Source organism: Heliangelus exortis, chromosome 3 (genome assembly GCF_036169615.1).
Source record: "Heliangelus exortis chromosome 3, bHelExo1.hap1, whole genome shotgun sequence".
Lineage (NCBI taxonomy): Eukaryota > Metazoa > Chordata > Aves > Apodiformes > Trochilidae > Heliangelus > Heliangelus exortis.
In genome coordinates this window covers 85867537-85894017 of record NC_092424.1, presented here as the reverse complement: position 1 = coordinate 85894017, position 26481 = coordinate 85867537, and the positions used below count along the sequence as shown (strand labels likewise).

The 26481-nt window shown below is 44.4% G+C and overlaps 1 protein-coding gene and 1 long non-coding RNA gene across 2 annotated transcripts in view; one reads left to right on the top strand and one right to left on the bottom strand.

Annotated features, from left to right (window-relative positions):
* B3GAT2 (beta-1,3-glucuronyltransferase 2) overlaps window positions 1-20686 on the bottom strand; it is a 23070-nt gene extending 2384 nt beyond the window's left edge. The window contains exons 1-2 of the mRNA XM_071741591.1: window positions 19745-20686; window positions 7410-7554 (exon numbers count right to left, since the gene is read on the bottom strand). Of these exons, the coding sequence (XP_071597692.1) occupies window positions 7410-7554; window positions 19745-20290 (691 nt within the window). The 5' untranslated portion in view covers window positions 20291-20686. The remainder of the gene's footprint in view (window positions 1-7409; window positions 7555-19744) is intronic.
* Window positions 19955-26481, top strand: LOC139795082 (uncharacterized). Its single transcript, XR_011725376.1, has 2 exons — window positions 19955-20042; window positions 25881-26481. It is a non-coding gene; the product is annotated as an uncharacterized lncRNA (long non-coding RNA).

Below are 26481 nucleotides of genomic sequence, written 5' to 3'. Positions count from 1 at the left end.
TTCCAGCCATTACTGTTGCTGAAAGACAAGTCATATTAGTGTTTTGCCTTGCACACCATTGTGGGCTTGTGACTCATTTCCAGGACTGCTGGCTCTGCAAGACAGCCTGCAGCTGATCCATGGACTGCACAGTATGACTGAAAGGACCTTGTCAGTGCACACACCCCCCTGCAATACGTTCCTCTCTTAATGCTCATTTGGTTCCTCAAAGGGAGGTTACAAACTAAGAAATCGCTGCTTTCAACAAACTCGCCCTTTCTGAAGCAGCTCTCACAAATACCAGATTTGCCAATATTTATAGAGTGCTCCAGTCTTCATTCAGTCAGGCTCAGTCACACGTAATGTTCTTTAAGTGTGACTCAAAACTCATATGATATACTTGTAAAGAAAAAAAAAATTTCACTCCTTACATCACTGCCAGGCTTACCAAAGAAATGCTTTTTTCATCAGTTCAGAGTGGTTCCAGCTGTCCCTTTATAACAAAAGCAGTAACAGTTTTGACATCTGCTCTGGAAAACTGCAAGAACATTTAATTCTGAAGCCAGAATTAAATTTTTCCTGTTTTTAAGGAAATATAACTTTCTCTAATGGGATATACATTTGTCTCTCTTTTTTACTACACCACATGTAAAGAAGGCACACTGAAATAACTTATTGTACTCTTGCTTTTAGCACCAGAAAGCACAAGAAGACAGCAGAAAGTGTGATATGGTCTTGGTTTTGTTGCACTCCCAGGAATAAGAAACTTCCAGGAGGTGGAAGCTGTAGCCTGTCCTTGCTCTGTGCTGTTCAGCTTTGCTCCTGCTCTGCAGACTGCAGCAGTGGTGGGATCCAGATGTTCCCTGCTGCAGCTGCTGGATTTAGGCAAGCTGTGCCAGGGAAAAGATCAGAGGTTTGGCCTCTTCTTCCCAGGTAAAGATTTGTCTTCAGCAGGCTACAGGCTGCTGCTTCCTGGCTGTGAGGGAGCAGAAGGTGGGGTTCATCCCAGTGCTGTCTGGATCCAAGTGGAAGCACTTGTGAAGACCCCAGGGTGAATATTTAAAAGTCCCTCAGCAAGAGGGAGCTGCAGTGCCTACAGCCAGCTTTGTGCACCCTGAAAGATCACTCTAGACATGCCACTAATGAACAAATTGCTCAGTATTTTTGGTTATGGGTTGGGCTTGCTTTGGTTTGTTGAGCTGTTGGTTTTTCCCTCTCAATTAGAACAAACAATATAGATTTTTGGTGCAACTGACCTTTAGTGTAGCTGATATTTTAGACTCCATCCCTTTACCCCTCAGAAAATCATATGCTTTGCAAGGTTGCCGTTGTTGGAGCCCTGACCAGCTCTGCTAAAAGAAGCTGCTGCTTCTTTTAAAAAGAAAATTAATTTTTAAGATCCAAGCTGGTCATCCATGAAGGAAAAAATGAAGTAAACACTAAAATTAGTGTAGTGGCCTAATTTTTAGAGTGGAAAGGGAATCCATTCTAAGCAGAAGAGACATTTTCTGCTACTTATCTTTTTGTGTCTCAGCATGGCCCCCATAGCCCCTACTTACTCATATGTTAAGTTCTTCCCAGGTTATCTGTTGCAAAGCTGGCACTGCTCTTGAAGAAAAAATTGAGTCAGTTCTGAGGATGGATTTCTCCTACACACAGATCTTCAGATGTGCTGTTCCCCTGTGTGTAACGTGCCCTTTATGCCACGCTGCTCCAAACACCCATCTGAGGGTGCTATCAAAAATTCCACTTGTTTTCAAGCATCAAATGGAAGTCCCATTACTAAACTGAGTGGCAAGGACATCTACTACCGTGTGCTGACTGGACTGAGAACTTCCTTGATCAGTGGAGATGCAGCCTTTGTTTCTTAGAAGACTCCAATAGAGCAGCAGCTTGAAGAGCCAAAATAATTCAAGGAGACTTAAATCTCCTTGGCTCTCTAGCTGTTCAGTTCTGCTTTATAACTTCTTTAATTTCACAGGTATGCCATTTTGTATTTATGTAGATAGACTTTGGATGGACTTGAGGGAAATCTACTTCCTAGTGACAACTTTCAGTTGATTTATCACAGATCATTTTGACAGGAAAAAGAAAGGAGGAGGCACAGGTTTTGACCAGACTGGCATTAGTTATTTGTCTCAGTAAATAATGATCCTGTGGTAACAGATGAAAAGACACTGACTTTAAATTCTATCCTCAAACGGGGATTAATCTGGGATTACTTTCCCTAGCCTGGCAAAACAGAAGAGCGCCACACGCATATAATTCTTTTACTTGATCATTATTCCTACAAGGCCATATTTGGCTTAAGATGAAGTGAAATGCCATGTGATGATATCCTAGCTGAAGTGTGAAGAGGTATTCTGGGTTTTTTTTATGTTTAATGCAAGGCTGTAAATTAAATCTAATTCGCTGAAGAGCCAGCCAGGTAAGAACAAATTTGTTGAAGCACCAGATACCTGGAAGACAGGACAAAGATTACATCTGTGCTTTTTTATATGGAAGCTGTCACAGTTTAACACTGGCCCGGCAATTAAACCGAGTAACAGACGCTCTCTATTAATCTCTCTCTCCTCCCTGATAAGAAAGGAGAGAGAACAAGGGAGAGAGACTTATGGGTTGGAAACTAAACTACACAACTTTAATGAAACAGTAATGATAAATAGGAAAAATTAATAAATATATACAAATATACAAGAAAATGGATACCACATTCCTCCCCCCTTTCCCCCAATAGCTCTCATGTCACCACTGAGGCTGCAGGGCAGCCCTGGGAAAGTCCAGGCTGGACTCCTGGAGTCAGCAGCAGTTGGGAACTGGAGGCAGGAACACACAGATAAGGGCTGGCATGGATCAGGACCACGGGCAGACGAACGGAGGGGATCCTTCCAGGGTGCCGAGGTGAAGGAAAGGAAGCAGGAAAGGCAGGAAGGGCAGGCAGCCAAAAGCTGGAGGCAGGAAATCTGGCTTGGCCCTCGTGATCCCTCAAATTTATACTGAGGATGACGTATATGGGATGGAATACTCTGTTTGGTCAATTCTGGCATCTATCTTGTCCGTTCCTCCCGAAAGGAGGGATGCAGGTGGGACCTCTTTATGTTTTCTTCAGAGCTGAGCAAGTGTCCTTGGCTCTGCACACCAGTCTCTAGCAGTAACTATAAACATCAAGTGTTATCAGTCCTAGAAACACACACTGTCTGAGAAACTTGCTGTTAATTTCAGCAAGTGCAACTGCTTACAGGAAACTTAGCTGAAAGCAAAAGTACAAGACAGAAAATCACCTTTATCCTGGCCCAAACCAGGACAGAAGCTGTTTCTGCTAATTCCCACCTTGACTTGTGTTAGATCAATGGTTGCATTCAAAGACAGAACCATTTTTCTTCAGCCAGTTACACTGAGACAGTCTTTAAAGATTTTGTTGCTGTGATTAATGCCTTTGCTTCTTGAAGGCTCTAGATAGGATAGTAGGAGAAGGCAAGCTAGGAACAGAGTGGTGATCATTTCCAGAATGTATGAAAGCCAATGCTCACAGAGCTGATGTGGAAACAGATGCAGTGGTTTCCATACAGTTGAAGGCTCATTGAATGTGGGCTCTTAAAAGCTTCTCCCTGTGTAGTCGCAGGGTTTGGGTTGCAGTAAGCCAGGAATTTTTGCAAATCAGAACAAAGGCACTTGGTGACAATTTACCATGAAAGAAGTTCTCTACTTGAAATTCAGCAACATCTAGAATAGTTGTTACCCTTCTGCAGAGGGGTGGTTTGTTGGTTTTTTTTCTTGGGTGGTTTGGTGTCTGCCATAGCCACTCACTTAAAATCTTTCCTACTTCTGCCTTCCAGCAGTAGCTTTTTCACAATGAGACAAAATGTGCTTTTGGCAGTATGACACTGCCATGTTTTGCAGTGTCATTAGCAGACTAGCTTTTTTCTCAAGGAACCATAAGAAAGACGAAATGTACTAAAAACTTCATGATGTGGCAAAATTAAAAAGATTTTAAAAAATGGTTGCTCAGATCCCAGCAGAGGAAGGGCTCAGTGGGTGAGCTCTAGACCAAAAGTCCAAATTCTGCCCCAGTGATTCACAGGCATAGATTAATCTCTGTGACTGAAGGAAGAATGTAAAGCATGAATCTGTTTTCCTTGAGCTATCCTAACAGTAGGAAAATCACAGTCTAACGTTCTCATGGGTGGTCAAAAAACTCTGGCACTGGGAACAAGCCAGAAGTAAATCACAAAGATCATCACTTTAATAGAAATCAGACATAAAATAAGTAACCTGGTGCCTACCTCAGAATCAGTGTTACTTTTGCTTACAGCACACAATTTCTCTGTCCCTTTCCTTCCCTGAGGGTAAGGAAGCCTGTCTCAAACTCTAGAACCCACCTCCAGTTAAAACTGAGGCAGAACTTTAAAAACAGAAGAACTAGTTCATAAGTTATCTTGACTGCTAGACAAAATGCCCCATAGGAAACAGCTACTCTTTCCTGACTGCAATTTAGCATTGAAGAATAGCAGTGTCAAACACAAAGTTCCCAAAAGAAGTAATCAGTCCTTACTGTTCTGATGGGACAGCTGCGTGTGACTACATTTCAAAGACTCTGGGGAAGTTGGCCAGCTGGGGTCTTTGAGCTGATCCCAATGAAATCAGCAGGACCCACCTGCACTTGGAGCAGATTTGAATTTAGCCCTGTATCTTGAAGTCTAAAATAATAAGTTTATGTGTTTAGGAGTAAGGATGTGCTTCCTCTGAACAAGTTCACAAGTTCTGCTTCCTCCACAAGTTAAATCAGTAGTCGCAAACCTTTTCAAGTCCTCCTTTTCACACCCAGCCTCATGACTGAATTTTTGTGGAAAACACTACAAAAAGATAGCTCTGTAAACCAAAGAGAGCCTGCTTACCCATGCCCTTGGAATCAGGACACTATTTTTAAACTGCTGTATATGGTCAGGCAGCTTAATATATACTTTTTTTTTTTTTTCATGGTAATGTTTTAAAAAGAGAGCCTTCATCTTCTTTATGGTATAACCTCAGTTGCTTATGTATTTGGTGCCAGCAGAAGGAGGAGTGCCAGTCTTGTACTACAGCATGGATACAGGCTTGGTAGCAAGTCCACCAGGTGCCCGAGGTCATGTTGGGAGGTGAGGGACTGCACCTGTTGGGATGCCTGTGCAGTTCTGGATTTAGAGGTTCTGTTCCGTTTGTGCTCTTCCACCATATTCCTGAGGGAAATAAGGATGCAAACTTAACAGTTTTCTACCAGTCTACACAGCATCCATTTCCCTCCCTGCTGAAATTAAAAATGTAATATCTTCAGCTATTTTTTGAAGACTAGTAACAGTTCTCTCACAAAGCAGTTAACTCTTTGTGGATCTGCAGTAACTTCCTATATGCCCAATGCTTGTATCTTTGTCTCCATAACTCTCCCATCTGTGACTGATAAATGTACATGCAGACTGTGTTCCTAATGGAGATGCTTTTGCTTCATGCCAGTGTTTCAGACAGCAACTGCAAAGTGTAAACAATGACTTAGGAACTTTCCATGTCTAGGCCAAGAGTCCCTTGGTGAATGCTGTATAATGGCTTTTTGCCTGTTGCAAATTAATTATGAACCACACTATCATCCTTATAGTAAGTCCTCAACAGCTGAGGGATTGAGTTACCTTGTTCTTTCCTGGTTAATTCCTCTACCTGGATGCTCAAGTATTTATTTTCATGCCAGATGATACTATTAACTTGAAATGCTCCTACATTGCAGAAAAATTCACCCCTTGATGTTTCTGCCTATGAGGTATTAACAACAAGTAGTTCTCCTGTTACTTTTTAACCAGTTGTATCTTTCACCAAACATTTGAATTCCTAAAAGAATACCCTGTTGAGACAAGAAGGCACTTTCCTTTTCCCACTCCCCAGATGTAAGGGTTTCAGAAAAAAGAGAACAGCTGGCTATTTCTACCTGATTCTTGCCCTTGTATCCCTACTTTTCCCCTTCCCTCTATTCTTGAATGCAGAATATACTTAAGTGCAAATGTACCATTTGCTGGGAAACCAGCTGCTGCCACATCAGAAATCTGACTTCTGCACAGTAGTGATTCATGTAGCAGTTGTGAATATATATAAAAGTGTTTAAGCATGGACTAACAAGTAGACAGAGCTACCTGCTGTGCTAACTTCACATCAGAAGGTGGATTAGATCGATTCTGAAGCTTTTCTGCCTTCACCTACTAGGTTATAACTGTGGAGCAATTTTTTCCCCTAAGCCCATTGTTTCAAACTATCTACAGTTATCACCTTCATTTCAAATAACCAGTAAAAATCAAATCATTTCACAATAGCATTTTACAACATGAGGTCCAAGAAGAGTCTGCATTTATACAGTCAAAGAACAGTTCTGGATGGGCCTTTAAGATTGCCAAGTCCACTGACACACCATGTCCCTGTGCACCACATCTACATGTCTTCAAATACCTCCAGGGATGGTGACTCAAGCAGTTCCCTGGGCACCCTGATCCAGTGCTTGACACTTACTCACTTACTCAGTGAATAAGTTTTTCCTAATATCCAATCTAAACTTGCCCTGGTGCAACTTGAAGCCACTTCCTCTTGTCTTACCACTTGTTACTTAGGAGAAGAGATCAATCCCCAACTCACAGACCTACAGTCTCCTTTCAGGTGATTGTAGAGAGCAGTAAGGTCTGCCCTCAGCCTCCTTTTGTCCAGACTAAACCACCCCAGGTGTGACAGCCAATCCTTGTGAGATTTGTCCTCCAGACCCTTCATCAGCGTCACTGCCGTTCCTCAGACTCACTCCAACACCTCAATGTCTTTCTTGTAGTGAAGGGCCTCAAACTGAATGCAGTATTTGAGGTGCTGCCTCACCAATGCAAAGTACAGGGTATGACAATGGTCACTTCATTACTCCCACTGGCCACAGCTTCTGACACAAGCTCTTGGCCTTCTTGGCCACCTGGGCACACTGATGGCTCAAATTCAGCTGCTGTCATCCAGCACCCACAGCTCCTTTTCTGCCAGGCAGCTTCCAGCTACCTTTTCCCAAGTGTGTAGCATCACAGACTGCCTGGGATAGACTGATGACACAACAAAAGGCAGGGTATCCTTCCAAAAATTAATCAGATGAATTAATTTCCAATTGACTTGTTTCAGACAAGCAATTTGTACAACACAAAAAGCCAAGTTGCTGCATCAAATTAAAAAAAGTAAAAGTACATTCAGATATCACCGAGAAACAACTTATTTAGATGAGGTGTGTAAGCTACAATTTCCAGGATATTTAGTGCTAAAGGACTACGTACAGCAGCTGCCCTTCAGAAGTTTTAAAAGCTGCTTTAATTGGGACATCCGTTTCTGCCCCACTCATAAAAAAATGTCAGAACAGCTTCAAGAAACATTCACTTCTCATGAAACGTGGTACTTACCTGCCATGTCAATAGCAAAGGGCCTGTCAGCTCTCCAGCCAGTGTACCAGCCAACAACTTTGCCATTTTCCACGACCGGGCGCTCATACCGCCGCCCTCCCACCAGTCCCACGGGCCACACCGAGACCTTGCGGGTTGTGCGCATCTGCGAGAGACAGGCAGAGTGTGAGAGACAGGCAGAGTGTGAGAGACAGGCAGAGTGTGAGAGACAGGCAGAGTGTGAGAGACAGGCACAGTGTGAGAGACAGGCACAGTGGCACAGTGCGAGAGACAGGCAGAGCATGAGAGACAGGCACAGTGTGAGAGACAGGCAGAGCATGAGACAGGCAGAGCATGAGAGACTGCACGGGTGTCCTCCTGGCAGGATTTTCCTGTAACTCTTGGTGGAAAGCCTACACATTCATCATCAAGAATCAGTGGTCAAAAGCATTTCTAACTTACAGATTTCAGCCCAACAGAGTAAGCATAGGAAAGCTCCATGCATCCACTCATTTTCTGCAAAATCTCCACCTCTCCACCCTGCAGACATCTCAATGCTACTGCAAATATCCTATTTTACATTATTTTTTATAAAAAAAGCAAATACGCCAAGTGCAGAAAAGTGCAATGCAGAACTCTTCTACCTGTAACATATCAGATTTGTACAATAGACATGGCTCAGATCTATTAAAGGCTCATAAAAAAAAAAAAAAAAAAAAAAGGGTTAAATTTGGTTTAAGCCTTTTTAACTTCTACATGTCTCTAAAAACTCTACTAAGTTTCTGAGCAGGACAGAAAGCATGAGTTTTTCCCCATGGTGTATGTGTAACTAAATGTAATTCTGGAAATGGAATCCTCGTCTAACCTCAAGGAATCTATAGATACTAAAAAATTATTCTTTCTTTAGTGATAAGCGTGCATGACTGGAATTCAGTTCACTGGTTAGTAGATGATTTTCTTTGGTAAACAGGAGATAACATGACATGAAGCTGATGCACTGTTCCCCGTGGGAAAATCACTGACAGTCTGGTGTGAGAACCTGAGAAGACGAGTGCATGGACACAGCACAATTTAACCACACTGATTCAACAGTCACTATGGTCCTATTTAAGCAAGTATTAAACTGTTGCAGTGGAAGATGGGCTTAATTTGATCAATTTTTAAAACAATCTCTTATCTTCGAGGGTAGTTAAGGCATATTCCTGAGGGAAAGGTTATTCCTTTCTCCTTCTAAGCACTCCTCTTAACAGAAACCAAACAGTTTTGCATATTTGTAACAGCAGTCCCCTATAGATAGATACTGAAGTAAAAAACAACCTTGGTTAAATATTAAACACTTCCCTCTCTTTCTGCCAAGGTGAAAGATTTATCATGCATACCATCTAGAACTCCCAGGAGATGCACTAGAATAAAACAAAGACATCACGTCACTCTGCTTCACATTTCTAAGGTAGAAACACTACCAGATCCTTAGGAGAACTTCCACACAGGGAAGGCATAAAAAATATATTGAAAAATCCACAAATATGTATGTGCACATGGAAGAAAGGTGTGCACCTTCCCTCCCTCTGATTCTTTGGATATCTTTATATTTGTTTAGCAAAATTTTCTCACTCCCAAAATATTAACTGTTGCAGCAAATCAGACCATCTCATTCAGCAGCAGCAGCCCATACTGTATAAGAACAAAAGATATATATGATTTGCAAAAAAGGATTTATCTCAATGAGGATTCTATCAAAACCACTATTTCCAGTGAGATACTGCCATGAATCTCTCCCCAGGTTACTGTTAAACATGGTTGTCTGTAAGTGTTCTTCCTGCTCAAGATTCTTCTTCCAATCCTTCCCACACCTCCATCTAGGAAACGCAGAGTTAGGAATTAACTTATTTGGATATGGAAATCAGTTAAAACCTTCTCAGGAAGATCATTTAGGTCTGGTTTTAATGATACAGCCATTTCACGAATTTTTCTAACAATGTGTTTAGATCAACATCCAAACACAACAGACCTGGACTCTGGGCATCGTCCTGTTGGGCTTGTCTGCACAGGCAACTTTCTAGCAAGTCTCCAAGAGCACCATCAAGCCCCATTACACCCCATTACTGTGCTACAGCAGCATCAACCACAGGGCAAACAGAGATGCTCATGTTTTTGTGTTGCTGCTGATACCTTGTGGAGGGTACCTGAACAAATTACCAGTGTACTGACTGACAGCATTTCAGCTACCCTGTGCCAGCTACCTGTACCCACAGTAAACACAGAATGCCACCAGACCAGGACAGGCACACTTGAAGTGCAGGAGGGTCAACCCACCCCCACACCCTGCCTTTTCCCCCAGTCAGCATCTGGGCAGCTGCACTGCAAAATGAGCCAAATCACACAGGACTTGTGATTTGGGTCAACAGGCTAGCAGAACCAGACCGAGTGACATTAATACTTAAAACACACACGATGCACAGGGCAAACTTGTCAACAGCAAGCATCTCACCCATCTTATGAAACCAGCATGAAGTGATGGAAGAAATTCTAATTATTACAGTCTTGGATCCATCTTGCTGTCTGTGAGTTGAGTCAGTAAAGTCACTGCACATCAGAAGGAAGTGAGTAACGTGTTACAGCACTCTTCATTTTGTCCTTGGGTTACACTTTTTTATTCTCACAGGTTACATTTGTTGAGAATAAAATAAGCAGGTGTCAATAATACAGCAATCCCCTTAAATACAAACTGAAAAAGCACATCTAAACTGGTATTTATGCTAATTCTGAAATACCTTGCAGCCTCAGGATATGCTAGGCAGATGAAAGTAGAAATATTTCTTCTAATCTTCTGGGAACAGCATTACTGCATTTTAACATACTGATGTGTTAAGGCTGTATTTATGAACAATGGGGAGAAAGCTATTAGGTGGATTAAAAGGCCAGCCTGTATCTGAAATTTGATGCTGCTAATCATTGGGACACAAAAAGGTCATTCAAAACCAGGTTAATTCTAAGTAGTTTTCTTGCTGTGGGTTAAACAACTGCCAAATTCCTGTAACTTGCAAACAGCTTCCTAAATTACTCTCCTATCTGTCCTTTTAGTGTCTAATAGCATATGCTGGTTTAATACTCAGTATTTTAAATCCTAGTAGCTTACATGAATGGCATTCATCATAACAACCTGTAAGTTGGGCATCAGGGCTGGTCCAGTTAGACTTCCACAGCTAATGACCAGAGACAGGAACCTACTGGTGGAGTTCCTCCTGCCTGGTTCAGCCAGCTCTTTCAAGCTAGGATGAGTCTCTCTCTGGAACTACTATTGTCTTCTATTTGGTTTTAGATTATCCAAAAGTGGGGCTTAGGCATAGGAGGAGAGTGATGGACTGGCTGGGGAAGAGGAGAAAATGATTTTGTAAGCTGGCAGAACAAACCTGAATGAAGCAGGGAAGATGCAGCTAGGAAGGAGTGGGCAAGGGAACAAGAGGACTGAGGAGTAACAAAAATCCCAGTAACCAAAGAAAGCCCAGAGAGGTGATGGTCCCACAAGAGTAAATGCAGTAGCAACAGAGGAAGCATGAGAGATTATCAAGTGAAAATGCAGAAAATGTAGCCAAGCAATAAAAGAGATAATGATAAAAGCATTGCCAAAAATAGCATCTCATTAGTCAATCAAGAAAAGCTGCTTAATGAGATGCACTTGACTGATGGATAGGGAAGATACCAAGCCAATAACAAAATATGAAAGCCCAAGGGGAATGAAGGCAAATGACAGACAGAAGGAAACACAGCCATACTTCCTACAGTGAAAAGGCTTCCAGGCTGGAACAAACACCCCAGTGTTTTTTTGCAGCAATGAGTTTCTATTTGGGATTCAAAGATCTCAGTAAATTCAATCTGGCTACCACACATAGTATGCTCTTTTTCTTTCTCATTTCAGCTCCTGTAATTTGACCTGTACTGCTCAGGCTACAGGTTATCACCCAGACTTGCCCTCTACTCTACACCCACCCCCCAAGTGAGACTCAATCAGATTTTGATACAAAATTCCAATTTATTATTACCAGAGATTGGATCTAGACCTCCTTCACTATGACTCTTCCACAGGGAAAAATGTTATGGGTTAAAGCAGGAGCACAGCCAGGTTCCCTATCAGTTCTCAGGCAGGCATCCTGCATTACTCACAAGTCATTTAAAGCCTAATTCTGCTGCAACAAAACTTATGTGACTGCACTACAAGCCAGAGAGACAGCTCAGCTGCCACGGTGCTATGCCTGTTTACTGAGGCATTACATGGAGCTTCTGCCCCTACTTACAGCTACTTCAAAGGAGGCAGTGAGTCACAGAAAATCTGTGCCAGTGGTTTCTGTGCTCCAGGGACTGTGATGCTCAGAGGACAGTAACGTCAAAAAGCAAGCTAGTTGTCAGTAAATGACAGTAAACAGGACTTCTCCATGGGAAAACTTGGAGGAAAGGTCTACAAATAAGAACAAACAAACACCAACCTGCCAATCATATCTCTAACCTGCTCTGCGACCCTCACAAGCGATCCGATTTAGTGCTTCACCATTCTCACGATTACAAAGCTTTTTCCAACCATCTGCCTTAAACCTCCTCTGCTGATTCATACCCAATCTACTCTGCAGAGGGAGGACAAATTAATTCCCCATTCTCTCAAGCAACATTTTACATATTGGATACATGATTAATGCTTCTAAAATACGCCAGCATCCTTGGGCACAAATGTCAATATTTCTTCCCTGCAGAAGAAAACTGTACTAAATTTAACTAAAGCAGTCAGGAACCAATTTCTCTGCATTAGGAAGTCTTCCAAAACATTTGCCATTCATGGCTCTTCTTGGCCCTTCTACTTACCAATTATTTTTCCCATCTTGCTTTCTGTTATTCTACTAGGTTGTGCTCACTGTTCCTCTGAAAAGCAGATGACTGTTCACAACCGATTTTGTAGAAACAGCATCAGTTTCACAGGTAAAAAGAAAAAAAAATTTTGTTCTCAAAGTGCTTGGTACCTTGTAATCCAGAGTCCCTCACTTAGATAAATCTGTCTCAAATTGCTTTTTGCCACTGTTTCCTCTCATTTCTAAGCTATTTCATTGTTTGTCTACCAGTCTTTTCTAATCCAAACCTCTTTAGTTTAGGTATTACAGCTCTAGATGCAAGAGGAATGTCAGTGTGCATTTAAAATCTGTCATGTATTCTTAAATAATTTACATACTAGAAAGGTATTTAATGCACTGCTAACTCATATTTAGATTTTTTTTTACTGTGAAGAAAATAACTAATGACAGCTCACTAATATTTAATTCTGTCTAGACTACTGAAGGTTATTTTTATGACAAGAGCAAAAATTTGATTTTTCCAACTAGCTCCAAGAGATTCAACAAAAAACCCTCCATGTTTTCAAAGATAAACGGGTTCACTTACACCACCTGTAAATATTTTGTATAAATCTATCTATTAAAAATACACAGGAGTTAGTTTAATAGTGTAGAATGATTAGGACAGCTATGTAAAAGTTACTGAAGGAGTACTAACCCTTCCCTAGGCAAAGCTGGTCTAAACAGTAAATATCTGCCTCTTCTGTAGTGTCCTTTTGGAGTTTCTCTCAAAATATTTTATGAAGATGATCACAGAAAAACTGAAGCCTGTGTGACATGCAATGCATGCAAGTATTTCTGTTCTATATTTAACAGGAACAATTTCTTTTTCAGACTACAAGCTATTAACAGCCACTACAATGCCTGCTACCTTCATACATACCTTTTGGGAGAGTGAAGGGCAGAGGCACAGAAAATGGTTTTAGCCTGAATCATTCACACAACTTGTCCTATGCAGTGCTAGTATGAAAACCACCTGAGTTGGACAGCCCCTACCTTCAATGAGAAGGTCATGTCCATTAGATAAGACAAAACATTTCCTGTTCTCCTTCTGTTCTGCATGAATCTATGTTCCAGTCTGGCTGATTTGAGAATGCTTGTGCAATTTAAGCTACCATATAAGCAACCTTCAAAATATCAGGGAACTTTTCTTTAATTTGATATTTAAGTTACTCCTGCAAAGAGCAATCCACCTGACTGTCCTCTTTACTGATCAAATTCTTAATCTTCTCTATTGCTAGGTGTACCTCAAGTTACCTGTAAAGATTAACTCAACTTCAGGAGAAGTTGAGTCCACTTTTTTGGGCTGCTTCTTCTCCCTACCTCCTTTTCCAGCTTCAGTTCTACAATCATGGTCAGGGGATTCTTGTGCAGGCAACAGCTGCAGCAAGTTGAATTCTGGTCTCCAACCCTTTGGGCAAGATGGATACCTACTAATCTATGACATAAAAGTGTCAGATTTTTTTTCCTTAGATATGACAATCTGTGCTGTGATTTACTTTGAACTCACTGCTGCCAGGCTGTGTTCAGAAAAAACACCTTATAGCGTGGGTACAGACACCATCTAGACAGGAATCTCTAAAAAACCCTTGTATTTCTGAACACAGCCATCTCCCTTTCTCACACATGCTGAAGACCTTGACTCCTGTTTTTAGTACCCCCTAAGCAGCTCACTGCTGACCCTCAAAGGGTTCAGGGGACTCTGTGCAATCAACAGCAGAGCAGACCTCCAACCCTAACTCCTCCTACATGCATACATATCCATACATAGACCAAGGAAGTGGTGGCCTTTGCCAACTACTTCAACTACAGAAAGGGATGAGAAAGAATGTACAGAGTCAAGGGAAGTGGAACTTAACTAGCTTTGAGTATCTTTGTTTTCCAGTACGTCAGCTAACCTTGGCTTTAAGACCACTCTATGAAAGTGAAATGCCAGGCTTATCTAAGGTTTTCTTTCTAGAAATCTAAAAATGACATTGTCAGTTGCTAGGTGTTGGTCACAATGTTACAATAATTTGCATTCAGGAAGATGAAGCACAAATACAACAGAAATTATAACAGAGACACTCCAGAAAAAAAAAAAAAAGGCCTATAGTAAAAACCAGAAGTTATGATGATTTGTGTAGAAACAGCTGAAAAGCATTTCAAGCACAGTAGTTGAGACTTCAGGCCTCCCAGTGGCTTTGCTATGAACCAAGGCTGATGTTCACCTGACAAAAGATATGAGAAAGCAGACTGCAAGTTTTTTTGATAAAGAGATGCAGATGGACACCTCACCTCAGTCCTGGTGAACTGATCATACATGAGCAGAAAAATACTTATTTTTGAGGTCTGAATTCCAAAATAATAAATGACAAAATACAATATGCCAGCACTGTAGTGAAAACATGATTTTTCATTTGACTACCATTATGCTCTCAAGTGGCAAGAGTTGGGAATAACTTAAAACCACACCTTCACTTCTGGAAATATTTCTCCCATCATTGCTACAGCTCCACTCAATACTCCAAAAGAATCTCACAGTCACTGAACCAATTGGTCCTTACCCTGAAGCCTTTCCAGGGAAGGTGAGTCTTTTCTAATGAAACAGTCAGCTAAACCAATATATATGATCACTGTAGCAGCAGCAAGACAATCTAAGTTCTCCACCTTATTCTAGAAGTTACAACTAAACCTCCTTAGATCTTGCCCAGTTTGACTTTGAGGACATAGTTTTGCCAGTCTAATAATCTATACACTCCCATGACATCACACACCTTTGGGAAAAAGACAACAATAAATAGAATCATAGAATAATTCAGGTTGGAAGGGACCTCTAAAGGTCATCTAGTCCATCCTCCTTCCAGTAAGCAGGGACATCCTCAACTAGATCAGGTTGCTCAGAGCCTCATCAAACCTCACCTTGAATATCTCCAGGGATGAGGCCTCAACTACCCCCCTGTACAACTTGTTCCATTTTTCCACTGCCATCATGGCAGAGAACTTCTTCCTCACACCCAATCTAAATCTACTCTTCTCTAATTTAAAGCCATTGCCCCTAGTCATAGAATCATAGAATCAGTCAGTTTGGAAAGGACCTCTGAGATCATCAAGTCCAATCCTTAATCCACTACCACTGTGGTTACCAGACCATGGCACTGAGTGCCACATCAGTCTCTTCTTAAAAACCTCCAGGAAGGGAGAATCCACCACCTCCCTGGGCAGCCCATTCCAATGCCTGATCACCCTCTGTGTAAAGAAGTCCTATCACTACAGGCCCTTGCCAACAGTCCATCTCCAGCCTTCCTCTAAGAGCCTTTCAGATACTGGAAGGTTGGTATTAGGTCTCCCCAGAGTCTTCTTTTCTCCAGGTTGAACAACCCCAGCTCCTTCAGCCTGTCTTTTTAACCCAAGGATTACAGATGGTGACATTTTCCAGCAAAACACTACTATAAGCTAAGTTGTTTGGGTTTTTTTCCCCCTTATTTCCATAAAACATATTTTACTCAGGCCTATTGGGCCCAGCTCACTCCACATCAAATGTAAGGTACTCATTCCTATTAGCTCCAGACAGAAGTACTTTGGACAGAGATTAGAATTTCCCCATCAAAAGCTCTCAGAAGTATCCCAGAGTATCTCATGTCAAAGCACACTCCTTTTTGATCATGCCCTTGCAGTTTATACACCTCTACTCACAGCAAAGCCTTTGCCAATTTTGCTTTGTTAAAAAGGCTCCATCTTCTGTGAGGGCACTAGGGAAACCCACAGCAAAGAAGCTGCCCTGAACACAATCCTTTGTTGAAGTGCAGTTTGCTGGCATGTCTTCTGCAATGCTTTTTTGACCTCTGAAGAAAACACATCTCTAATGTCAGTGCTTCTCTCGTTTTGGTTTTACAGTCCTAACTGGCACTGCTTCCCACCCATCCCCCAAGTCCTCACTGCTGTTACTGCAACCAACTTTGACCCAGAAGAAAGCCATTACAAAGAAGCCAGACCTACTATTGGCAGATTACACCAAGCTGAGTGGTGCAGTTGAGAAGCCTGAGGGATGGGATGCCATCCAGAGGTACCTGGACAAGCTCAAGAACTGGGCCCATGTGAACTTCAAAGGTTCAACAAGGTCAAGTGCAAGGTCCTGCACCTGTGTCAGGGCAAATCCTGGTAACAATACAGGCTTGGGGATGAAGGGTTTGAGAGCAGCCTCGCAGAAAAGGAGTTGGTGGTCCTGGTGGAGGAAAAGCTGGATGTGAGCTGACAGCGTGCTAGCACCCCAGAAAGCCAACTATGTCCTGGTCTGCACCAAAAGAAGCATGAACAGCAGGTCCAGGGAGAAGACTCTCCCCTTTTACTCTACTCTTGTGAGAGCCTACCTAGAGCACTATGTCCAGCCCCCAACACAGGAAGGACATGGAGCTGTTGACATGAATCCAGGGGAGGGCCATAAAGATCAGAGAGCTGGAGCAGCCTGTGCAGACAGGCTGAGAGAGTTGGGGTTGTTTAGCCAGCAGAAGACTGTGAGGAGACCTTATTGTGGCTTTCCAACACTTAAAGGGGGCTTTTAAGTAAGATGGGGACAATATTCTTAGCAGGGACTGTTGTGATAGGACAAGGGGTGCTGATTTTAAACTAAAAGAAGGTAAACTTAGACCAGATATAATGGAGAAATTCTTTACGATGAGGGTGGCCAAACAGTGGAACAGGTTGCCCAGAGAGGTTTATAGATAACCCATCCCCAGAAACATTCAAGGCCAGGCTGGACAGGGCTCTGAGCTATCTGATTTAGTTGAATTTGTCCCTGCTCACTGCAGGAGAGTTGGACTAGATAACTTTTAAAGGCTTCTTCCAACCTAAACTATAGTTCTATTTCATAAGCCAGCAAATGCACATAACTGCTTGTGAGCAGATGCTAGCACACACGGCAGTTTGGGACCCACATGTCTCCAGGACTGCATCAGTGACATGCTGAAGGTCACCCAGCTAGCACAGGATGGTGGTAGGAACAGAATTCAGATCTCCTGTCTCTACATTTATACTCCCCTTCTCAGTGAGCAGACTGCAGTTCATCAGATCTCCTTTGGGATTTCACAACTGCAGGTCTGGAGAATTGTTCCTGGCAGAGTAACAAACTGAAAAAAAAAACCACCCCTCTTAACTAAAAAGACTACTGGCTGTCTCCAAACACAACCTCCCACTCATCATAAAGGCACATCCTGTTGGCAAAGCATATCCCATTAACTCTGCCAATTCAACAAGGCACTGCCCGTGTTACTACCAGTAGGGTCCCAGAGACCCTACATACAGCTCATTAGTGACCCCAGGAAATAGTCATGGGAACTTGCAGTGATAATTGAAACAAACATGTTTGCCTGCAAACACAGAGCTCAGAATAAACACGTCTTCCCCAGCAGCTGAACCCTGGTGACATACAAGCCTCAGGACTATGTCTCTGCATGCTGAAGTTACCATTCTTGTTAGCAGAAGGAAACACAGACTGGAGTCATGCTTGCAATTTTCAAGGTTAACCCTTCAGACAGATCTGTCCTCTTGGTTTCCTGCATTGCTGAGCTGATCAAAGAGGTAATTTGTACCTTTTTGTTTTACCTTTCATAGCAATTAGAAGAATAATACACAAAATTATGAAAAAATAAACCCGAGTCAGCCTTTTTTCAGCAGCTGTGGGTCACTGAAGTGGCATGCCTGCCAATACTATTTCTATAGCTAGTTCCTACAGTTTTACTTGGGAAACAAAAAAAAATTGTCTCCCAATATCTTTCTTTCCCCTCACTACTCATTTGGTGAAGTATATTTTCTGTATCAATTTACAGACTTCCTAATATTGAATTAGATTCGTTTTATATCCTGGAACAGAGGTGAACACTCCCATCACACCGAAGATCAGTAGGTAGGAATTACTCTGCATCACAATGTGCAAAACACAGCTAGGAGATTTTAAGAAAATCAATTAAAACAAAGGTTTAGCCTCCAGGGAAAGGTCCTCAAGTTAGCAGCTTTGATCCTGAATGCTGAACGGGCAATGGAATTAGGGCATCCCTGCTGAACCAGGACCCTGCACCTGCACACATATTGAAAATGGAAGAGGATGCATTACAAAGCTACACAAAAACAAACGTGTTTATAAAATAACTTGCCCTAGGGAATTTCATGTGCTTCACGTTTCTGTGTAGCACATTCACTTCAACCTACTGACAGCAAAGCATCTGAGGAAGCACAATGCTTCCAAACTGCAGAATGTGGGTACACACCACTGAATACTGCCCAACAGCAAAAGTCACTGACACCAATTTGTCTGAAGCCCTGTACATTCCCTATCTGCTGATAATCTACTTTTCCATTTCCCTCCTTCGTTTTCCTGCCAAGGTTACTCCTCCAAGCTGTCACAAAAGATGTACATGATTTTTCTTCTGCTGTTTTTTGTCCACTTATTAAACACCCCTCCTTCCTGCCAGAGGGAGCCCAGAAAGCAAGCTGGATACCCTCTCACCCGAGCTCTTGCCAATTCCCACCGGAAAGCAGCAAAGCCCTTCGCCAAGGGGCTGCAATAAAGACAAAAACAGGTTCCTTGACAAAAGAGACTCCTGAAAGGGTCTTTAGTCATTACACAAACGATTTGCTGCTTTTAAGAGCAAAGGCTTCAAAAAGACTGGGCAACTCCACGTAAAGGAGCCAGCTCTGGATTAATTTATTTGCACCAATAACAAGGAAAAAACCAAACTGTGAAGGATGGCGACTCGTGACGCGAGTTTGCCCCACAGAGAGAGAGACGCAGCCTGGAAAATGTGTAAATGGGTACCGAAGAGCGCCTTTCATCCCGTTTTTAACACGAACACAGGATCCCTTATATAAAACCTTAAACTTGCCTGCCTCGGCAGGAAAACGAGAAAAAAAGCATTGAAAAGAAAGAAAGAAAAAAAAAGTTAGGGGGAGTGCGGTGGGGTGGGACAAGGGAGTGTTAAACTCGAGAGGGGTGGGCAGAGGCAGGCAGCGCGGATCCCGGGCGAGAGACGGGGCGCTGCAAAGTGCCGGGAATGAGGTTCCGCTGATCCGTGGCCGGGTTTTGGGGTAAGGGACACCGAGGGCGCCGCAAAGCCCCGAGCAGCGAGCCGCGACAGGCAGCGGCGGGCTCATAAGGGGACGAAGAGAGGGAGGAACTGTGGGCACCTGAGGGGAGGGAGGCACGAAGAGGCGTGCGGGAAACGGAGGTGCCCGAGGGGAGAGAGGACGCGAGGAGAGGCGGGCGAGTGCGGGGACCTGAGGGGAGGCAAGGCGGAGGATAGCAGGTGCTTGAGGGGAGAGGAGGAGAGGCAGGAACGGCGTGCGCCTGAGGGGAAGCAAGGAGAAGCGGAAAACGGCGGGTGCCCGAGGGGAGGCGAAGCAGACACCTGAGGGGTGACGAGGAGAGGGCGGAAAGCGGCGGGAGCCTGAGAGGAGGCCGGCGGCGGAGGGTCGCGGCCCGGCGCACGCCCCCCGCCCCGCACGCACCTCCTGGAAGAGCTCCAGACTGTAGGTGTTGTCGTCGTCGGCGAAGAAGAGCACCCCGGGCTGGGGGGGCGGCAGGTGCTGGTGCCGCTGCCGCAGCCAGGCCAGGCCGGCGTTGCGCTGCTCGGTAGCGCGGGGCAGCCCCGGCCGCTTGTAGCGTCGGGGCGTGGGGACGTGGAGGTGAGTGCAGGGCAGGCCGGCACCCGCCACGAAGCGGCTCACCAGCTCGCTCCGCGCCGCCGCGTCCTCCACCAGGATCCAGTGGAGCCGCGCCACCTGCCGGAAGGTGTTGGCCAGGCGGGTGAGCTCGGCCTTCTGCACCGGGCGGCTGTAGGTGGGCGTGATGGCATAGATGGTGGGCAGCACCGCCTCGGGACGCCGCGGGGAGGGCGGTCGCCCCGCCGCAGGTCGGCCCCCCCCGCTACCCCCGCCGCCGCGGGGGGCCAGGGCTGGCAGCGGCGCCCGGCTGCTGTCGATGTCCAGCACGATGATGACGATGAGCACCCAGGGCAGCAGCAGGAGGAAGCGGCTGAAGAGTAGGGACTTCATCCTGCCCCCGGCGCCCTCCCGCCGCGCCGCACCGCCCCTCAGCGCCGCCCCATGGACGGGCGCGGCGGCGGCGCTCAGCGCATAGCGGAGGGGGGCGGCGGGGCTGCCCCTTCGCCCGACCGCGCTCCCCCGCGGGGCGGAGGGCGGAGTGCCCTCCTGCGGGCGCAGGGGGCCGCCGGCGGGTCGGGTCGGGGCGGGTCGGGTCGGGTCCCCCGGCGGTGCCCCTGCGGGAGCCCGGCGGGGCAGGTGCCTGGCCCCGCTCCCGCTGCGCCTCTATTCCGCGAGCGGCCGCCCTTCTTCCTCCTCACTCAGCATCGCCGGGAGAGGGATGCCGCGCCGTCGCGGACGGGGCTCGGTGGGGGGCTCTGGGGAGACGCTGCTTCTCCTCCGCTTCCCCGAGCGGTTCTGGCAGTGTGCGGGGGCGGGGAGCAGAGGGAGGGCGGGGAGGCGGAGGGTGGGTCCCCGCGGGCGGGAGCTGGGGGGGCTCCCGCCCCGCCCCGCTCCGGCTGCCTCCCCCAGGCGCCGCGGGAAGGGGGCGGCGGCGGTTCGCGGAGCTCCGCGCTTTGCGCCCTCGGGGGGTGGTGGCGGGAGGTTGCTTCCCTCGGCTGGGGGCTCTGAACTTCGGCCGGCGGCCGGGACGCCTTTCCCTCGGGGCAGCGACGGCCACCCGACGGGCTGGGGGAGACCCCGGAGCCCCGCCGCGGAGGGGATGAGCCTCGGAGTCCTCACCCCTCGTAGCGGCGGGCAGCCGCTCGCTTCATTTTTGTTGTTTGTTTTGTTTGGGTGTGTTGGATTTTTGTATTTTTTTTTTTTTTAACAGGAACATTTTCGAGCTCCGCAGAAGTAAGAAGTGAATAAAGCGGCCGTTTTGTGCGGTTCCCCTCGTTTCTCCTCGGTGGCTGTCAGTTTCTGCCGCCCCTCGATGGAGGCACCGGGTCCGCGGTGTGCTCAGCACTCACTGCCCTCTGCCTCCTGCGCTCCTCTGAACCGCGTTCCCCCCTCTTCTCTGGCGCGCTGCTTCCTTGTAGATCAGACGGACTTGAGATCTTCTTTTAAAAAGCATTCGTATATGAGAATTTCATTATAATACACCTGTCTTTACTTTGCGAAAAAGGCATTCATCAGGTGCTGCAATTCGCACGAAATGCACAATGTAAAGCCTCCAACTAACCCTTTCCTACCAGGGAAACTTCAGATGCATTTTTCATCATTCTCTACTCTCATAAATTAACACTTTCTAACCTCTTAAACTATGCTTTTAAAACTCTATGTTACCTAAAAACACAGAGGCACTTCATTAGTATTTACAAAGTACTGAGTTCTCCATTATTCTCTGATTAAAACTTTTACCCTTATAGCTCAAATGGCTGTCTCACCATCTTACAGACTGATATGTCGACTTCTTGGTAGGAATACCCAGAGCAGGTTGAAGTTGTTCGTGTCTTCACACCAACCTCCTTGGCTTAAACTGCTCTTTTTGCTTCTGTTTTCTATGCATCCTTCACATTTGCATGTGTATAACGAATGCAGATAATGTGGGCACCATGCCTGTCATTCATATCTATCTGCAATCAATTTGTTATTCAAAAGGACATAGTAACCCAGAGGGCTCACACATAGAAAGGACATTGAAGTGATGTAAGCTGAAATCCATGTGAAAGTGAGGGCGACACATGACCAGGCACTGAACATCTAAATGAGGAAACATCTGTGTAACAGAGAGCTGATCAGAGTTAGCGTGTTTAGTGAAGGAGTAGAAGGGTTGTTGTGTGATTAATGAAATAATATGGAGGAATGCAGCAAGCATAAATAGTTTGATACATCCAAATCAAAAACATCTTGGACATGAAATTCTAGCTAGACATTTTGTGCTGATGCAGTTTATCAAGAGGACAATCATCCAAACACCATCTCTGTCTGATGCCTGAACATACCATTGTTTTCTCATTTTACAGCACAATCCTATTTACAGAGACAATTTGTTCAAATAATGCAAACATATCAAAACAACATGCCAAGAAGCTATTGCTTGTTCTCATTTGAAAATCAGTAGTTTTTTTTAAAATTTATTTCAAAGCTAGTCCCTTCTAGATGTTATATGATACCATGTCAGGACCCTAAAAACCTATAAAAATATTATTTTCATCTTTATATTATTTTTCATCAATTTCATCATAATTTCATCAATAGTTTGTGGCTATGAGACATTTGGTGTTCTTCCATCTCTTGAACTGTACTCCTGAAAGCTGATAACTACATGTTTCTGTACACTTGCTAACTTCTATGTGCAAGGTCTATAATGTAACAATATGAGACACTTGGTTGCATGATAATGAATCACAATAACTATATTTTTACCCCAGAGCCATTGTAACATGTTTTCAGGTGCCACAGAAGTGACTCAGAGGTGATGGGCCAGGTACATCAGAGGTAATATCAAATGATGGAGCAGCATATTCTCTCAGCTTTAGGTGTAGGTTTTCTTAGTAAAGTAAAAGATAATGAAGGCACAACATACAAGCCAAATGTTATTTATTAAATTATTGTTTCTTGATAAGCAAAGCAAAATGTTCTTCCTTTGACAACCAGAGAAACTCAGTCAAGTAACCACTCCATTTGTGGGGACAAACTGGCTACAGAGATAGTTTATTCTACCAAAGACCTTAGCACTGGTTATTATAAAAATTGTCACATTTGATTTGAGGCCTCAGGTGCAACTTGGAAACAAAGGACAAGTTTCTAACTTGTGATGGATGGTACCAATCATTCTGTGACTCAGGCTATTCCTATGGTTTCACACACAATATGCAGTACAGTGCATATTCTGGATTGTATCAGGGTGTGTGGGAAGGCATTTCTCTTCAGGATCTGGTCCAGAATTGTTTGTTTGCAGTAGTTTATTGCTTGGCTCACCTATTACGCTATTGCTGATTGCTGCCACCATTCTCCAAAGATTTCTGTCAGAGATGTGTCAGGACTTGGCACCTGATTTTTCATTTGTTTAAAAAAAAAAACAAAACTACTTCCATTTCACTTTTGTGCACTTCTTACCAGCAGAAGATGCCTGGCTGTGGCAGGGGAATGCTTCACACAGTGCTAGAAGTGGTGTGTCCATGTGTGTGTAAGGGTGCACATGCATAGATGGACAAAAGATATCTCAGCCCTGGGAGCATTCCCTACAGGACACAGAGGCTTTTGCAACTCAGAGCACAAGGCAGACTCTTTACCTTGTGATGTCTGGATGCAGTTGTAAGGGGCTGTAATGCTAGCCAGCAATTGTGTGCCTTGGTTTCTTTCTTCTTTACTGGTTTCAGTCTTATCAACATCTGTAGAGAAGGATAGGCATGGTGGCAGAGTTGCTATAGCTGTGCCATCTGCATGTGCTTTTCCACTTTCTCTAAAACAACCCAGTTCCTTTTGCTTTTCACTCCCTCACCCACCCATCAGGCAGCTCCATCTAGAAGCTTCTGCTGCGACCCTCCCTACCCATCCAGCCTCTCAGATGGACATGCCCAGGGCTAGACAAACTGCCTCAGCCTTTTGCTTGCTCTGTTTGAATTTCCCCTTTAGTTTCAGAACACCAGGATTTTCTCAAGCCAGGGCACAACATTACAAACTGTTCTTTTTCAGATACTGGAAAGACGGTCAGAGTTGTAGATAGCATTTGGAAAAAAAAGCTATTAAAATTGATTGTTTGGTAGGTTCTGTGGCTGATAGAACTATTACAGTCCTACGGGTAGCAGAAGCAAAACCAGTTGGATAAACATAAAAATGTGCAATTATTTATAACTAGTGGATAAAACACTGCAGAGAAATGGTTCCTGTTTCACATGGCTGTAATTGAATAGATTAAGCTTAAAGGTGGTTCATTTCTTTGGACTTTTTCATGGTTTTCTTTTAACAGCAGTGACTGGTGATAACTGCAAATGGGTAATTAGCTCTGGCACGCAAAGGTGGCTCATCAGCCTAGTTTCTGTGATGGGCAAAACCAGATACTTAGTATCATAGCAGGCAAAAGGCTAGCCTGTCTAATTTAAATATATGCATTATAGTTTCTACTGATTGAATTTACACCTTTTGGCATCACTCAATCGATCAAAATGTCTGGTTAGCCAAAAAGGGGGCATCTCACAGTAGTATCAAAGTACATTGACTGCCTTCTGCATACTCAAGGGCACATGGTGAAGTTGCTATGTATCTAGGGATTCAAATGAGGACTCATTGAAATGAATTAGTGGAGGCCCAAATGACTGATGCTTAAGCCAAGTGTCCTACAGAGAAAGTAATGTTCTGCCATCTGACAGGCACAGGCTGCCACCCTAAGTGTCTGCATGGAGGGATCTTGGCATCAGGAAGGGGCAAAGAAAGGGAAAAAAAAAATGGAAGCAGCAGTGGAGGATGCTGCAGAAGCATGATTTCTTCTGTTCTCTTCTGCTCCTTTAGACTTCTTTCGGCCTCATTAGATCACCTAACTTTCTCCAGGAGAGCACATTTTCCTACACTACCCAGTTATGGGAATCCCATGAGATTTAATCATCCAACTCAGACATGAAGGACCCCCCACACTAGCATGCAGGATATTGTGTGTCAGAAAACACAGGCTGTGGAGACCAGGCTGGGCTTGCTGAAGTTATGTATATGGGTCTGTGCTGTTCCAGAAACAAGAAACCAGCTGCCTCAGCTGACAGTGAAGAACGAGACTGCACATAGGCCATTTTGAAATAATTTTCTCTAGCGCTTTGTTCCTTTTCCTAATAAGCCAACTTGTTTATCACTATAGCAACCAGTGACAGATTCCTGGAGAGATGAGCTGCAAATGCCTGCTTGGACCTCTGTGGTCACAGGTGTTTGTTGTCCTACCTGCCTCCCAGAGCTCTGCAATGCCACGCAGGGACAGAGAAGGGTGAGACAGGTGTGATACGGTGTGAAATAGTGTGAGGGGACATGCAGAGTGAACAGAGCTGTGCATAGCTTGATGGAAATGAGAGGGTTGTCAGGCATTGGGATGGCCTGCCCAGGACAGTGGTGGAGTCACCATCCCTGGGGGCATTGAAAAGGCATTTGGACCTGGTCCTTAAGGACGTGGTGTGCTAGCTGACTATGGTGCTAGACAAAGGTTGGACTGAATGATCTTGGAGGTCTCTTCCATCTAAACATTCTGTGATTCTGGGAAATCATCACAAAAATAAACATGGTTTTAATTGGAAAGAAATGTGTTGTACATAAGGCAAAATAAGTTTGAAATGTAAAACAGAATCCTGAATGCTGAAAGATTCAATTATCCCTGGATGCTGCAGGCCTTGGTGGTGAAAACTGGAAGAGATGAGAAAGAGATGTGCAAAAAATATGCTCGGGGGGGGGCCTCCAGGTGCAGATAGGGATGAGAATCAGCTCTCTCACCAAGCATCTGAAACCTGTGCCAGTGAGTATCCCGGTGACGCTGAGCCACGTTCCAGATGATATCTCACAACTACTGTACTTGCTCGAGTGGCAAAGGTTGGTGGGGCAGCATGAAAGATGTGATCTCTGGAGATAACCTTCAGGGGTTTACATAACGAAACAGAATGAAAAGTGTTTACTTGCTTTTCAGTCTGGAAAACTGCAGGCACAATCCCCCTCTATGTTACAAGAATATTAGCAGAAATGCAAACTCAAGCATTCAAGGACTAGAGGCACTACAATCAAGAACCTTAGCATGGTCTCTTTGAGGACTTGCCTTATGATTCAGCCTTTGCACCTTTAATTTTTTTTTAACTCTACCTTTTCAGATGGTATGAAGAGGATCACCCTTACACTGTTTAGCTACCATGTTCACAGAACTCGGAAGCCTCTGAGCTCTCCCTGAGTCCTGGTACCTGGTCAGTTTGCTTGTATTTTGAACAGGCCCTGGGTATGAAAAAATGAAAGTTAAAAGCCCTTGAAAAAGTCTATTTGACCCTTGGTCCTGATACAAAGAGGGCTGGATGTTTTATTCCATGTATTGTTTGTAATGTAATGTTGTATTAATGAGGTAATGTTGTTGTAGCACCAGTGTCCTAGCATATGTCAAGCAAGCTTGTAAGGAGACACATCTTCTGGTAGGCTACATGATGCAGTAAATAAAATGCAAGCAGACAAGTGTACAGGCCAAAAAACTTTTCTTTATGTATGAAACAGCAACTTAATAAAATACCCTGAAAAGGAGAACAGAC